Source organism: Nomascus leucogenys, chromosome 15, assembly GCF_006542625.1.
Source record: "Nomascus leucogenys isolate Asia chromosome 15, Asia_NLE_v1, whole genome shotgun sequence".
Lineage (NCBI taxonomy): Eukaryota > Metazoa > Chordata > Mammalia > Primates > Hylobatidae > Nomascus > Nomascus leucogenys.
The window spans coordinates 53,456,518-53,470,420 of record NC_044395.1 but is presented as its reverse complement, the minus strand read 5'-3'; the positions used below and the strand labels follow the sequence as shown (position 1 = coordinate 53,470,420).

At 36.8% G+C, this 13,903-nt stretch overlaps 1 protein-coding gene across 4 annotated transcripts in view; it reads left to right on the top strand.

The window, feature by feature from the left end:
• PCF11 (PCF11 cleavage and polyadenylation factor subunit) overlaps nt 1-13,903 on the top strand; it is a 28,504-nt gene that overhangs the window by 1,207 nt on the left and 13,394 nt on the right. For 2 of the 4 annotated variants that reach the window (XM_030794767.1, XM_003254637.3), the window contains exons 2-9: nt 3,013-3,138; nt 5,348-5,536; nt 5,876-6,070; nt 7,264-8,378; nt 8,780-8,963; nt 9,071-9,161; nt 10,089-11,656; nt 13,472-13,568. In XM_030794767.1, coding sequence (XP_030650627.1) covers nt 3,013-3,138; nt 5,348-5,536; nt 5,876-6,070; nt 7,264-8,378; nt 8,780-8,963; nt 9,071-9,161; nt 10,089-11,656; nt 13,472-13,568 — 3,565 coding nt within the window. Of the gene's footprint in view, nt 1-3,012; nt 3,139-5,347; nt 5,537-5,875; nt 6,071-7,263; nt 8,379-8,779; nt 8,964-9,070; nt 9,555-10,088; nt 11,657-13,471; nt 13,569-13,903 lie in introns of all 4 variants that reach the window. The other 2 variants (XM_030794766.1, XM_030794765.1) reach the window with 1 other exon arrangement.

The following is a 13,903-nucleotide window of genomic DNA, read 5'->3' as shown; positions in this document are numbered from 1 at the left end:
AGGGGCAAGTGGGGTTGAGGGTGGGGTTTGGGTGGGGGGAGGAGATCTTATCCAACCTGTAGGTGGAGAACTGGCCCAGAGGGTAACAAGTACTTGTAGTTTCTCTGAAAAGTTCAGTCCCTCCTCCTCTTCCTTTTCTCTTTTTCTCCCTTCCCTGATAGCGAAGGAGTGTTTTTCTTTACCCCTTGACAGAAGTGGTCCTCTGCCACCTTATATTTCCCTGTAGTCCTCCTCTTCTGTGGATTCATATGGGAGCGATATGTCATTTAAGTAAAGTTACTGTTAAACTTAGTTACCATGAGTTTTAATAGCGTCCCAGTGCTACATTTTATTTTTCAAGCTTGTACTCACGGTTTAGTTTTTTCTAGTTGTTAGTGATTGCAGTTATCAGGATGAGCCTCCTTTTAGCAGAGTGAACCCCTTTTTAAAGGCCACTTTAACAACAACCACCAATATATTGTTTAGAGACGGTTTCTGTCTAGTGTAAAACTGAGTGGTCTGACTCTAATAAATGGTTTTGAAATGTGTGACTGGTATTATAAAATTTGTGAATAAAACATATAAAATATGTATTTGTCTTTTTTATTTACCTTTGTAAGGTGTAGAATCTGTTTCCAAGACTTATTTTTATCTACGTGGTTGTGTGTTTTAAACAAAAGTCTTTAAGTGACTTGGGTTCATTCTTCTTTAGGTTCCATCCACTCTTTTGGGTAAACCTCTTCACAAGATACACGGTTTCAGGTGGTCCTTTCATAATTTAAAGAGGACGAAAAGAAAGGGTTTTTTTCCTTTTTCTTTTTAAGGGCCTCAACAAGTTTATCATGCTCAGTCTGACGCTAAGATACAAGTTTTCGTTCACTTTTTCCTGTGAAAGTGTATGTAAAACAGCTATTTTTTTTAAGTATAAGATTTAAAAAGGAAGCATTCCTCATACTCAACATGCTTTTTATTGATACCACAAACATCTTGGACATGAAAACTTAGTTTTTGCCTTGTTGAAGGCTTAACTTGACATTAAATGCCTTATAGCACTTGTGTTTTTAAGGCAAAAACATTGATTTTTAAAATCTAATTACCTCGTATCTTGGGATTTAATATTCCACAGAGCCTTATATTTAGCAGCTCAGGTTGTCACTCAAAGAACAGTTTCCTTGCTGGTTTTTAATGGATCCGGAAGACCTTCGAGAACCGAAAACTAAATGCTGAATATAGTGACCACATAAAACTTGTGTTTGTATATCGCTACACAGTGATGAAAATAGATGGGCTATTTGCTGGTAAAAGACAGCTGAAATTTTGGGGGCACACGTTTCCTGGTTATTTTTGTAAAGCCAGATTGAGGAAAAGATGTAAAAGTCACTTTGGGGGAACTATTTTAATCTGGGTTGGGATCGAGGGTGAGGGGAGGGATTTCCGTTACTTGGTAGCAAACTGGCCTGGTTTTGTGTTTTGGAGGTGAATGTTTGTGTCCTTATTTAGCTTCTCTGCGTTACTAAACTTAAAGGATTCACACTTAATTTGACTCCTCCCAAGAGAGAGCAGTAGCGAAAAATAATACATATAAGGACTTCACTTGTACAATAAAAAATTAGCCTACTTAACAGACTTTGGTGTTTAAGAGAGCCTGTTTATCTTCATAAGTACAATAATGACTAAAATGGTGTAAAACATGATATGGTAAGGTAAAGACACAGCAGTAAACCATTTGACATGTTCGTACTTAATATAGTTGACCCACATGCAGTGGGTGAACCCTTTTATTAGACAGTACCTTAAAAGAAATTTTTCATACAAAGTTATTCAAAGCTTTCCTTAGCCAACTTTTGGTTGTAAAGGTGTTATCAGAAGCAAGAGCATTTCCACACACTTGTATGGGCAATTGGTTTTATTATATATGATGGCATTGTGTACTCCAGAACTGTGAGCCTACCCTAGCTTCAGGCAGCTATGGTTAAGTGTTACTCAGCGTTAAGATTCCTATACACATGGGGTGGGTAAATGGGGATAACCTAAGTTTTTTTTTTTGTTTTGTCTTTTTTTTTTTTTTTAAATCATGGGTGCTCCTTTGGAGTCAGAGTTAAAACTATTATGGTGTGTCTTAATGCTCCTCAACAAGTCTGTGAACCTGCTGATGCTTTCTGGAAGCTTGCTGTACCTTCTAAAAGCCAGTGGTGGGTAGGCATTGCAGTTGAACTGGGGCAACATTTCTTTACTTTGGAAAGGGCCACCTGTATCAGCATCACCACGCTGGCTCTGCACAAATTTATAACCCCTGGTTTGTGCATGTCAGAGGAAAATATCTCGGCGGAGAGTCCAGGCTGTGAAGAAAATCTTCAGGACAAATCCTGGTTTCCAGAGTCAAGTTCAACCTGATTTACATGATTCAGCGGCTGCTCCATCCAGTTTTTCTTGTCTGAGTAACAAACTTGCAACTTCCTGCATGTTCATGTGCAAGTTTCAGTGTTTTGCCATTGACTTCCTAGGTGAAGTGTTTTTAATTTTTGTTCATTTGGGTTATAGAGAAGTAATCGTGGTGATTTTACAGGTAACAAAAGCTTCATAGACTTGAACATATGAAATATGCCCATGGAAATTAGTTTCTACAAGAGGTCTAAAAACTGCTTTGAGTGAGTGTAGGCACACCATTGTAAGTTAATACGGGTCACAAAACTGACACTTGGATTACATAAAGTAATTTTCCCTCGCCTCCTCTTTATTTTTGTCACTGAAAACACAGGTCTTTTTACCACATGAACTTGAAATTTCATTGAGTGTTAAATGAGTATATTAGGGATTACAGTTGTTGTTCATCCTGGTGATTCTGAGCTTTTTGTGCTCAACTAAGGATTGTAAGAGTTGAGAACTTGACTGAACACTTAAGTTTCATAAAGATTACTTCAAAAATATTTAGTATCAACAAAAAGAGGTCTATTGTAGGTTTAAAAACTCACTTTTAAATAATTATTTGGTGGTAATTCATTATACTAAACTTCTCAGTTTCTTTTTATTCAGGCTCCTTCCTCAGAGAAGCTTCCTGTTATGTACCTTATGGATTCTATTGTGAAAAACGTTGGAAGAGAGTATCTCACTGCCTTTACTAAAAATCTAGTTGCAACATTTATTTGTGTGTTTGAAAAGGTACATATGCATTTAGAAACATTTGCGTTTTTTTTTTTTTTTTAATGTGTTCCTGATTAAATAAATATTTGCTTTGTGTTGGGTTTTCTTGGGTGGTGAAATGTTTTATACTTTTGGACATTTATCATTAGTACTATTTCAAAGAAAGGCTGAAGTTAATGTTTTATGTTAGATTTTTAGAACAGATTCTAGGGGTTTACATTATCCATTTAGGAATAGATGGATTTGCTTTTAGAATTGTGCTTTTTAAAAAAATTGAGTTTGTTCATTTGAACATCTGTTTCATCACTTATAAACCAGGCAAAAAGATCTGAAATCGTCAAAAGTAATTAAAATTTCATCGTTTACATTTCTGGTGTTAGGATGTTGACTGTTCTCTTGGGGGGGTAAAAAGCATAATCCCTCAGTGTCTCAACCTGTGTTTGGTTCCTGAAACTTCTGTGTTTTTTTGTTTTGTTTTCTGGAAATGTTTACTCTTTTGTTACATTGTTCAAGTATGTTTTAGGTGAATGTTGTTGGTATGTGTGAATGGTGGACCAGTTAATTGCTGTAGGTTATTCTGGAAATACTTTTCCCCCCACCTCAGTGTTCAGAAATTAGGCTTATTTTTCTTATCTAGAGATTAAATTTCTTCCATAACTTTGTAACATGGTGGTTTGGTTAAAGCAGTATTATGTTGAGGAAGACAAGGGATTTGCTGAGGTAATTCTCTGCCTGTCAGTCTATATCTTTCACATTGAACAAAAAGGCACTTATGAGATATTTAGGTTTAAAGATTGTTTCCTAACGTCAATATTTGGTGGTAGTTGTTATATTTTAGTAGATGAACACCTGTGTGTCAGTTGTCAGATTTGTAGAATTGGAATTTTTTTTGGAAGAACTATTCAGTATTAGATTTTACATGTTTATTAGAAAATAGGTAGTTGCTATTTGAGAAATGTTTTTAAGTTCTCAGAGAAAAGAAATAGTATATGCAGAAGAAATTTGGAAAGCTCTATATCAGATAGCATTAAAATGCTTGTTAATAGAATATTGTAGACATTTGCTGAATACTGCTAACCAGAGGCTATAGCCTTAAGGAGAAGCTTAACCAACCTCTTGGTTTCGGTTTCAGTATGTTCAAATTCACTTGGGTGTTTGGTAGCATACCTTTACTGATCTAACTGGGCATTAACATGACAGTTGATTAAAATGACCTTGTAATATATTATTATCTGAAGACTTATGAATATAGTTAAGGCTTTACTGTCTATCCTAATGTTGAAAATCTAACTCAGTTTTCCCAAGTCCTAGGTTTCTTGATGGCGAATTTTCTATTTCTTTTTTTGAAATGGAGTTTTACTCTTGTTGCCCAAGCTGGAGTGCAATGGTGCAATCTCGGCTCACTGTAACCTCCGCCTCCCGGATTCAAGTGATTCTCCTGCCTCAGCCTCCCGAGTAGCTGGGATTACAGGCATGAGCCATCATGCCTGGCTGATTTTGTATTTTCAGTAAAGACGGGGTTTCACCATGTTGGTCAGGCTGGTCTTGAACTCTCTCAGGTGATCCACCTGCCTTGGCCTCTCAAAGTGTTGGAATTACAGGTGTGAGCCACCGTGCCTGGCAATGGCAAATTTTCTAAAAGTTTTTCGCCATCACAAACCTGAACAGATAAGTTATTTAAAACTAAGGCTTATCAGTGGTTAAGATTTTGTGAATTTCAGTTGTTAAAGTGCTTTCCACACCACAATATCTTGTCCCTATGTACCCAACCATATAGTATTGCTGAGCATTGGTTAGTTGAGACAGTTTTGCTTTAATTTTAACTTTGTACTACTGTGTAAATAATTTAAAACATTTAAGCGATCAGGTAATCAATTTTTCTAGTTGTTTTATATTTTTTAGTTTTATATTTTCTAGTTGTTTTATATATTTTTTTCCAGAGAAAGAGTAATGTTAGGAATATTATACTAAGCTCTAAGATGTGGAAACGTTTTGTATATAGAAAGGCTCACTTGGTTGGTTGCTTGCATGAAGACTAGGTGAAAATGGTTTTAATTATTCTGTTTTTTTGAAGGAGAAATGCACCTTTAATAAATTATTACTGTTGTATATACTTAGCAATGGGTAGTACAGTTCTATATGTGAAGTAGAGCAGATTTATGTAACTTATATTTGTAAAATATTCTATAGTAACTTAACAAGCCATAGAATTGTTCTGTTGTTCTAGGTGGATGAAAATACTAGGAAAAGTTTATTTAAGTTACGTTCCACATGGGATGAAATATTCCCTTTGAAGAAACTTTATGCCCTGGATGTCAGAGTCAATTCATTAGATCCTGCTTGGCCTATTAAACCTCTGCCCCCCAATGTGAATACGTCTAGCATCCATGTGAATCCTAAATTTTTAAATAAATCGGTAAGTTTTAATATGAATAGTAACATACTTTTAAGTATCACATTTTGAATTCTTCTACAGAACTTACTGCCAGAAAGCCAAAATAGAATACTCTGTAGTGAGTTGGTTCAATTTGAAAAAAAAAAAAATAGTATGTATATGTTTGGAATTTTTATTTAGAAATATATTCACCTTGTTTAGGTATTATGTAACATTTATTTTGGGTTTTAAATTTCTGCTAAGTTTTCTGTATGATAGGAATTTGGATAATATGAAGAGTTAAGCTGATAATTTTTATTTTCTTCCTAGCTTCCTTTTTAGCTGATATATTTTTCTTTAACAAATTGTCTTTTCTTATAGCCCGAGGAGCCTTCAACACCTGGTACAGTGGTCAGTTCCCCTAGCATCTCCACTCCTCCAATTGTTCCTGATATACAGAAGAATCTTACACAAGAACAACTAATAAGGCAACAGTTACTGGCAAAGCAAAAACAGTTGTTAGAACTTCAGCAGAAAAAGCTGGAGCTTGAGCTAGAGCAAGCTAAGGCACAACTGGTAAGTAAGGAAGATTGGCATTTTAAATATTTTAAACCTGTCTAACAATAGGGAAGTAATGTTTATGTTTGCATTTTATTAACATGTTACTTTTATTAATAGTGTACTCTTTTTTCACTTTTATTTTACAAATCAGTATATTTATTAGACTATACTTTTATATCTTTATTGTAAAATTCACTTGATTAAAAACTGCATAGGCCAGGCGCAGTGGATCATGCCTGTAATCCCAACACTTGGGAAGTCCGAGGTGGGAGGATTGCTTGAGTTTAGGAGTTTGAGGCCAGCCTGGGCAACATAGTGAGGCCCTACCAAAAAAAAAAAAATTAGCCAGGTGTGGTAGTGCATGCTTGTGATCCCAGCTACTCGAGAGGCTGAGTTGGAAGGATCACTTTCGGCTCCAGTGTGCTATGATTGCTTCACTGCACTCTAGCCTGAGTGACAGAGCAAGACCCTGTCTCAAGAAAACCCCCCCAAAACTACAAAACTACAGTATTTCCTCCAAATGGTTTTCTGTTAGATTGCTATCTTATAAAGTAGCATCTTAATTTTGTTTAATCATTACATTATGTGGACTTAATATTTCAGTCCCAAGATGGTAGGCGTGTTGTGGAAAATATTTTGGATAGTCTTTAATGTTTTATGAGCTTATGCTTAATAAGCAGAAATGACAAAATTAAGGAGGCCAGGAAGATTTTCTACACATAAATGACTTTATACTAAGTTATTTTGCTCAGCATCTGAGCTTATTCGACAGTGAGGTGCAGGAAGGCAGAATTTTATAAGTTCATTAATAGCACCACTTTGGGATAAACTAAATTTTAGGACTTAGAATTTAGCTGAAATGACTCTGATTCTTGTGCAGCCGGAGTGTAGTGATTTAGCAATTTCTTAGGAGCAGTATGGCTCAGAATCCTGAATAATTAGGAAGAGAAACAATTTTTTTTTTCATTCTGTTTAGAGATTATATTATAAAATCTCAAAAAATACTAGTAAGAAATAATGGGCAACTTAAATCATGGACTTTTTCTTTTCATTGTAATCTCAATTTATACATTATAAGCGTACAATTTAAATATAGTATTGAGTAAATATATTTATTGAATAAAGCATTATCTTCTTCAATTGTTTGCAATTTCTTGACAATCTGCATGTTTTACAGTGTTGACACGAACATTTATTTTGTGTTTTAGGCAGTTTCTCTTAGTGTTCAGCAGGAAACATCCAATTTAGGTCCTGGATCTGCACCATCCAAATTACATGTTTCACAGATTGCCCCTATGGCAGTTAAAGCTCCTCATCAGGTTCCTGTGCAATCTGAGAAAAGCCGTCCAGGAACATCCTTACAAATTCAGGATTTGAAAGGAACTAACCGGGATCCTCGTCTGAACAGGATAAGCCAACATTCTCATGGAAAAGATCAAAGTCACAGGAAAGAATTTCTAATGAACACATTAAACCAGTCTGATACTAAGACAAGTAAAACTATACCCTCTGAAAAACCAAATTCATCCAAGCAAGAAAAAAGTAAATCAGGTGAAAAAATAACCAAGAAAGAACTTGACCAATTAGATTCTAAATCGAAATCGAAATCGAAATCACCATCACCTTTGAAAAACAAATTATCTCACACAAAAGACTTGAAAAATCAAGAATCGGAAAGTATGAGGTTGTCTGATATGAACAAGAGAGATCCAAGATTAAAAAAACATCTTCAGGATAAGACAGATGGCAAAGATGATGATGTGAAAGAGAAGAGAAAAACTGCAGAAAAAAAGGAAAAAGATGAGCACACGAAGTCATCTGAACACAGACTGGCTGGAAGTAGAAATAAAATCATAAATGGCATTGTACAAAAACAGGATACAATAACAGAAGAGTCAGAAAAACAGGGGACAAAACCAGGGAGATCGAGTACTAGAAAGCGATCAAGATCTCGATCACCCAAGTCTAGGTCACCAATTATACATTCCCCAAAGAGAAGAGATAGGCGGTCACCCAAACGAAGGCAAAGAAGTATGTCTCCATCATCGACACCTAAAGCTGGAAAGATTCGCCAATCTGGAGCTAAGCAGTCACATATGGAAGAGTTTACACCACCTTCTAGGGAAGACAGAAATGCTAAGAGAAGTACTAAACAGGATATTCGGGATCCAAGGCGAATGAAAAAGACTGAAGAGGAGCGACCACAAGAAACTACAAATCAGCATTCTACAAAGTCAGGCACTGAACCAAAGGAGAATGTAGAAAACTGGCAAAGTTCCAAGTCTGCCAAAAGATGGAAATCTGGTTGGGAAGAAAATAAAAGGTATGATGTTAACATTTTAAGTCAAGTGTAGTGTATATGTTTCAAAAGATAGTGTTATTTTAAAAATTGGAAAAATTAGGTGCTATTAGTACTTTTTTTCCATCTAATTCTTACGTCTCTGTGGGTTAAATACTATTATTATTTCTATTTTACAGATCAGGAAACTGAAGTTTAGAAAGGTTAACTAATCTACCTAAGGCTGCAGTCCAGGACATGCAAGAATCAGAATTCATATCTGTTTTTGCTGATTTCATATTTTGTGCTCTTAATCATTTATTTAATTACTTTTTGTGGTTACATATGCCCATTTTAACCATATCCTTTGAAAAGAATCTTTAAATATGGTCCTGAGTATTTTTTCAAAAACATTTCAATGTAACATACTGCTTTTATGGTTTCAGCTTACAACAGGTTGATGAACATAGTAAACCTCCTCATCTGAGGCATAGGGAGAGCTGGTCAAGCACTAAAGGAATTTTATCACCTCGAGCCCCAAAGCAGCAACAGCATCGATTAAGTGTAGATGCCAATCTTCAGATTCCTAAAGAGTTAACTCTTGCAAGCAAAAGAGAATTACTTCAAAAGGTAGTTACTATGATTAATCCCATGTAGTCATCATTCTCTTTCGTCTGTTTTTTTTGGTATTTTTTTATATTTAAAATATTTTATTTCCTTTTATCACCCCTATACAGACGAGTGAACGTTTAGCATCTGGTGAAATTACACAGGAAGACTTCCTTGTTGTTGTGCATCAAATTCGACAGCTATTTCAGTATCAAGAAGGTAAACATAGATGCAATGTACGGGATAGTCCTACAGAAGAAAATAAAGGTGGATTAAAAAAGAAACCTCTCTTATCTGATGCTGAATTAACCTACTATGAACATAAAGCAAAACTGAAAAGGACACAGGTTCAGCATTCATTTCCAAGACTTGATCTCTTAGATCCTGATATTTTTGACTACCCTTTGACTGATGCCTTGTTGTCTGGAATAGAATGTGAGCCATCCAAAAGTAAACATGCAAGTAGGAATAGTGGAGCACAGTTTGACAGAAAAGAACAATTTAGTGAAAGAGCAAGACGTCTTTCTCCTATATCTGGGAGTCGTACTTATGCTGAGAATCTTTCACCCCATGAGGGCCGGAGAAGACATGACGAGCAAGTCTCTGCTAAAGGTAGAAAAAGTTAAATCAGATTATGCCTATTGAATCACACAGCAGTGAAGGGAAAATGAACAAGCTAAGTGGGGATGGATTTTTGTGACTGTTCAGATTACCATTTTTTTCCCATTTATTTTGTTATGTTTTTTCCCTTTAAGGAAAGGGAAGGGAAGGGAGCTAATATTTCTAAGGCCAGTTGTGTGTCAGGTACTTCATTAGGTTTTTTTTATATGTAATTTCATTTAATCCTCACAACACCACAATGAAGTGTATATTCTCCCCATTTTACAGATAGGAAATAAAAGAGAGGTTAAATAACTTGCTCTCAAAATGAAATAATTAGTATGTTGATAGGATGGGAATTTTTTTGTTACTCAGGTGTGTCTGATTCTAGAGGGCATCCTCTTATTTGCTGCTTTATGCTGTCTGTGTCTCCTGCCCCTCTAATGTAGTGAGATAGTTATATCTTTGGATAAACATTCATACGAAAATAGAAGATTTTAAGATAACTTTAGATTTAGTGAAAATAATTTTTTTCCTTCTTAAAAGGTGTGCGAGAAGAGCAGAGATCTCCATTCAATGATTGTTTTCCACTTAAGCGACCTCGATACGAAGATTCAGATAAACCATTTGTAGATAGCCCAGCATCAAGATTTGCCGGCCTGGATACAAATCAGCGACTTACAGCTTTAGCTGAAGACAGACCGTTATTTGATGGACCTAGTAGGCCATCAGTAGCAAGAGATGGCCCAACGAAGATGATTTTTGAAGGACCTAATAAATTAAGCCCTCGAATTGATGGACCTCCCACACCAGCTTCTCTTCGGTTTGATGGGTCACCAGGACAAATGGGGGGAGGGGGCCCGTTGAGATTTGAGGGGCCACAAGGTCAGCTAGGAGGTGGGTGTCCTTTGAGATTTGAAGGTCCTCCAGGACCAGTGGGGACACCTCTGCGGTTTGAGGGCCCAATTGGTCAAGCAGGAGGAGGTGGTTTTCGGTTTGAAGGTTCCCCTGGTCTGAGGTTTGAGGGATCTGCAGGTGGTTTGCGATTTGAGGGACCAGGAGGCCAGCCTGTGGGTGGTTTGAGGTTTGAGGGACATCGTGGTCAACCTGTGGGTGGTCTAAGGTTTGAGGGACCTCATGGTCAGCCTGTGGGTGGACTTAGATTTGATAATCCCCGAGGTCAGCCTGTAGGTGGACTTAGATTTGAGGGGGGTCATGGTCCATCAGGGGCTGCGATTAGGTTTGATGGACCTCATGGTCAGCCAGGAGGTGGAATCAGATTTGAGGGCCCTTTGCTACAGCAAGGGGTTGGAATGAGGTTTGAGGGCCCCCATGGTCAGTCAGTAGCTGGTCTGAGATTTGAGGGACAACATAATCAACTTGGTGGGAACCTTAGGTTTGAGGGTCCACATGGTCAACCAGGGGTTGGTATCAGGTTTGAAGGCCCTTTAGTCCAACAAGGAGGTGGAATGAGGTTTGAGGGTCCTTCTGTACCAGGAGGTGGACTGAGAATTGAAGGGCCTCTGGGTCAAGGTGGTCCAAGATTTGAAGGTTGTCATGCTTTAAGGTTTGATGGGCAGCCAGGTCAGCCGTCACTCTTGCCAAGATTTGATGGATTACATGGTCAGCCAGGTCCTAGATTTGAAAGGACTCCTGGTCAGCCAGGCCCCCAGAGGTTTGATGGACCACCTGGACAGCAGGTTCAACCCAGATTTGACGGTGTACCTCAAAGATTTGATGGTCCACAACATCAGCAAGCATCAAGGTTTGATATTCCTCTTGGTCTTCAAGGCACAAGATTTGACAATCATCCTTCACAAAGGCTTGAATCAGTATCTTTCAATCAGACTGGTCCATATAATGATCCACCTGGCAATGCTTTTAATGCCCCATCCCAAGGACTACAGTTCCAAAGACATGAACAAATATTTGATTCACCTCAAGGACCAAATTTTAATGGACCACACGGCCCTGGAAACCAGAGTTTCTCTAATCCACTTAACAGAGCTTCTGGACACTATTTTGATGAAAAAAATCTTCAGAGTTCTCAGTTTGGAAATTTTGGCAATATACCTGCTCCAATGACAGTAGGAAATATTCAGGCATCTCAACAGGTAAGTCTGTTATTCTAAAATTGCGTTGTATGCAGATAAGTTAACCATTTTTTAATGTTTCTAGGAAGGTTTTCAGGACATAGTTTATTGTGTAGATTGGAAAGAAGTTTTTAATGTACTCTAAAGCCACATGCTAAGGAAGTGGGATGAGCATCTTTTGGGGATAAAATTTGCAACTTAAATCCAAAATTGATTTTAGCTCTTTCAGGATCTAGGGAAATATCTCAATCAGACCCCCACCCCCAGCTCTGTTTTTGTTTTTGTTTTTGCTTTAAAGCTTTTGAAATATACAATTGTGTTTCATAGACCTCTACGTTGTAGAACTGTTGAGCCCTGATGTGCTTTAAGGTAGCCATAGAACTGATTGCTTGGACTGCTGTTTGACCAAGAATTTTCTTAACCTGAGTTAAATAAGAAGATCAGATTTTGTCCATGCTTTCACAGTCTACAATTCTTTTTTTTTTGGTTCTTTTTTCCTACTTTTTACCACCTTTCCAGTCACTTCAGTTAAACACAATTGTTTGATATTAATGTCAACATAGCAAATAGCCTTCCAAATACACTCTGGTTACAAAACATGCACAGTTACCTATTGGTATTCTTTCACACTTGTTCTGTATACATTTTAAAATGCATACTGAAATAACTTTAGGCAGTATGTTTACAATTTGTGATTAATTCGGTTGGTTTTGAATGACTACTTTTGCTTGCATGCTGAAATTCTGGGCTGAGTTTTATTTCTTTCCCAGGTGCTGACATTTTCTTACTATGACAGATTTATTTTATAGTAGTAAGATTGCATGGAAGAAAATACAAAATAAGAAAGATTTTAAAAGCACATTAGGAACATTATTGATAGAAAGTAGTCCTTCTGTTCATCTCTAATGGTATGAAAAAACAGTTGGTCTGCCTAGATTTACTCTACTGTGTATGCTTGAAAGAAATGATACTGTTATTGACAGATACTCTAGAATGGTACTTACTTAGTCTTGTTTCTACATTACACAGAATTGGTGGGGTTTTTATTATGTGTACTCACCACCAAAAGTCCACATGTATACTGAACAAGGATTATAAATGGATGTTTATTTACATACCAGCAATATGTAGAAGTCCTGCCTCCCTCTGGACTGCAAATGCTGTATTTGTATGCCAGTATAGTTCTTGCTCCATGACTGTTCTATTTTTTAACATTCCCTTTGACATCTTTTACAAGACCTTTTACAAGATTACTTTGTAATGTAGCTATAACCATGTGCAAAGATGATGGCCAAGCAAGACGCTTACCTGCTTGGTAATTCAGATTGCTAATTAAAACAGGCTTTTGATATCTGTGGAAAAGTGGCAAGGGTTAGGAGTTCTGGCCTCAGTTTTGCTCCTAACTAGCCCTTTTGATTTTGTGTAGATCATATTGCATTATGTCAGTTCTTCTATTTATAAAATAAGGGAAAGCACCAGCAAGGTAAAGTGACTTGTGTAAAGTAACACAGCTAGTTACCTTATGTTTGCACGGTATCTTAACATTTTCCTTTTTGGGGGGCTACTTTGCCTCTCTAGTAGGTACTTTAAACTTTTCAAAGAAGTTTTAACCCATTCTCAGTAACTTATACCTCTGTGGAACAGATAAGGGAAGGTTTTGTTGTTCCTGTTTGTAGAAGACCTAGAAGTGAAGTGACGCAGCCAAGTTACCTTTCTAAATCTTTATTTATAAGCCAGGCCTTGTGACATCTATGAATATTTTTATGTAATTAAGATGTTAAAAGTTTTACTTGAAATACGGAAAGCATGTTCTTAAAATTAAGGTTTTTCTTAAAGGTTCTGAGTGGTGTTGCTCAGCCAGTAGCTTTTGGTCAAGGACAACAGTTTTTACCAGTTCATCCACAAAATCCTGGATTTGTTCAGAATCCTTCAGGTATGTACTTTCTGAACTTTGTTTTTCAAAGACAAATGATTATTGTTTTGTTGAATAGCTAACTTTGTGAATTTTAGGAAATGACAATTTTGCAAAGGTATATTTAATTTAGAGAAATTTAATCTGGCTGACATATTTTTGTTCCTTTTCTAAGTTTATTTACATTGTGGATGTGTATTCACATTGACCCTATTTACAGCTAGAGATGGTTAGCGGGGACTTGTAGTCCACAAAACAGAGGGAAGGAAACCTACTGGGTGGAAACTGGGAGTGGGAGGGAAGGTATGACATTTGTGTTGAGATAGAATGAAATAAATGACAGACCTCAGAAATCT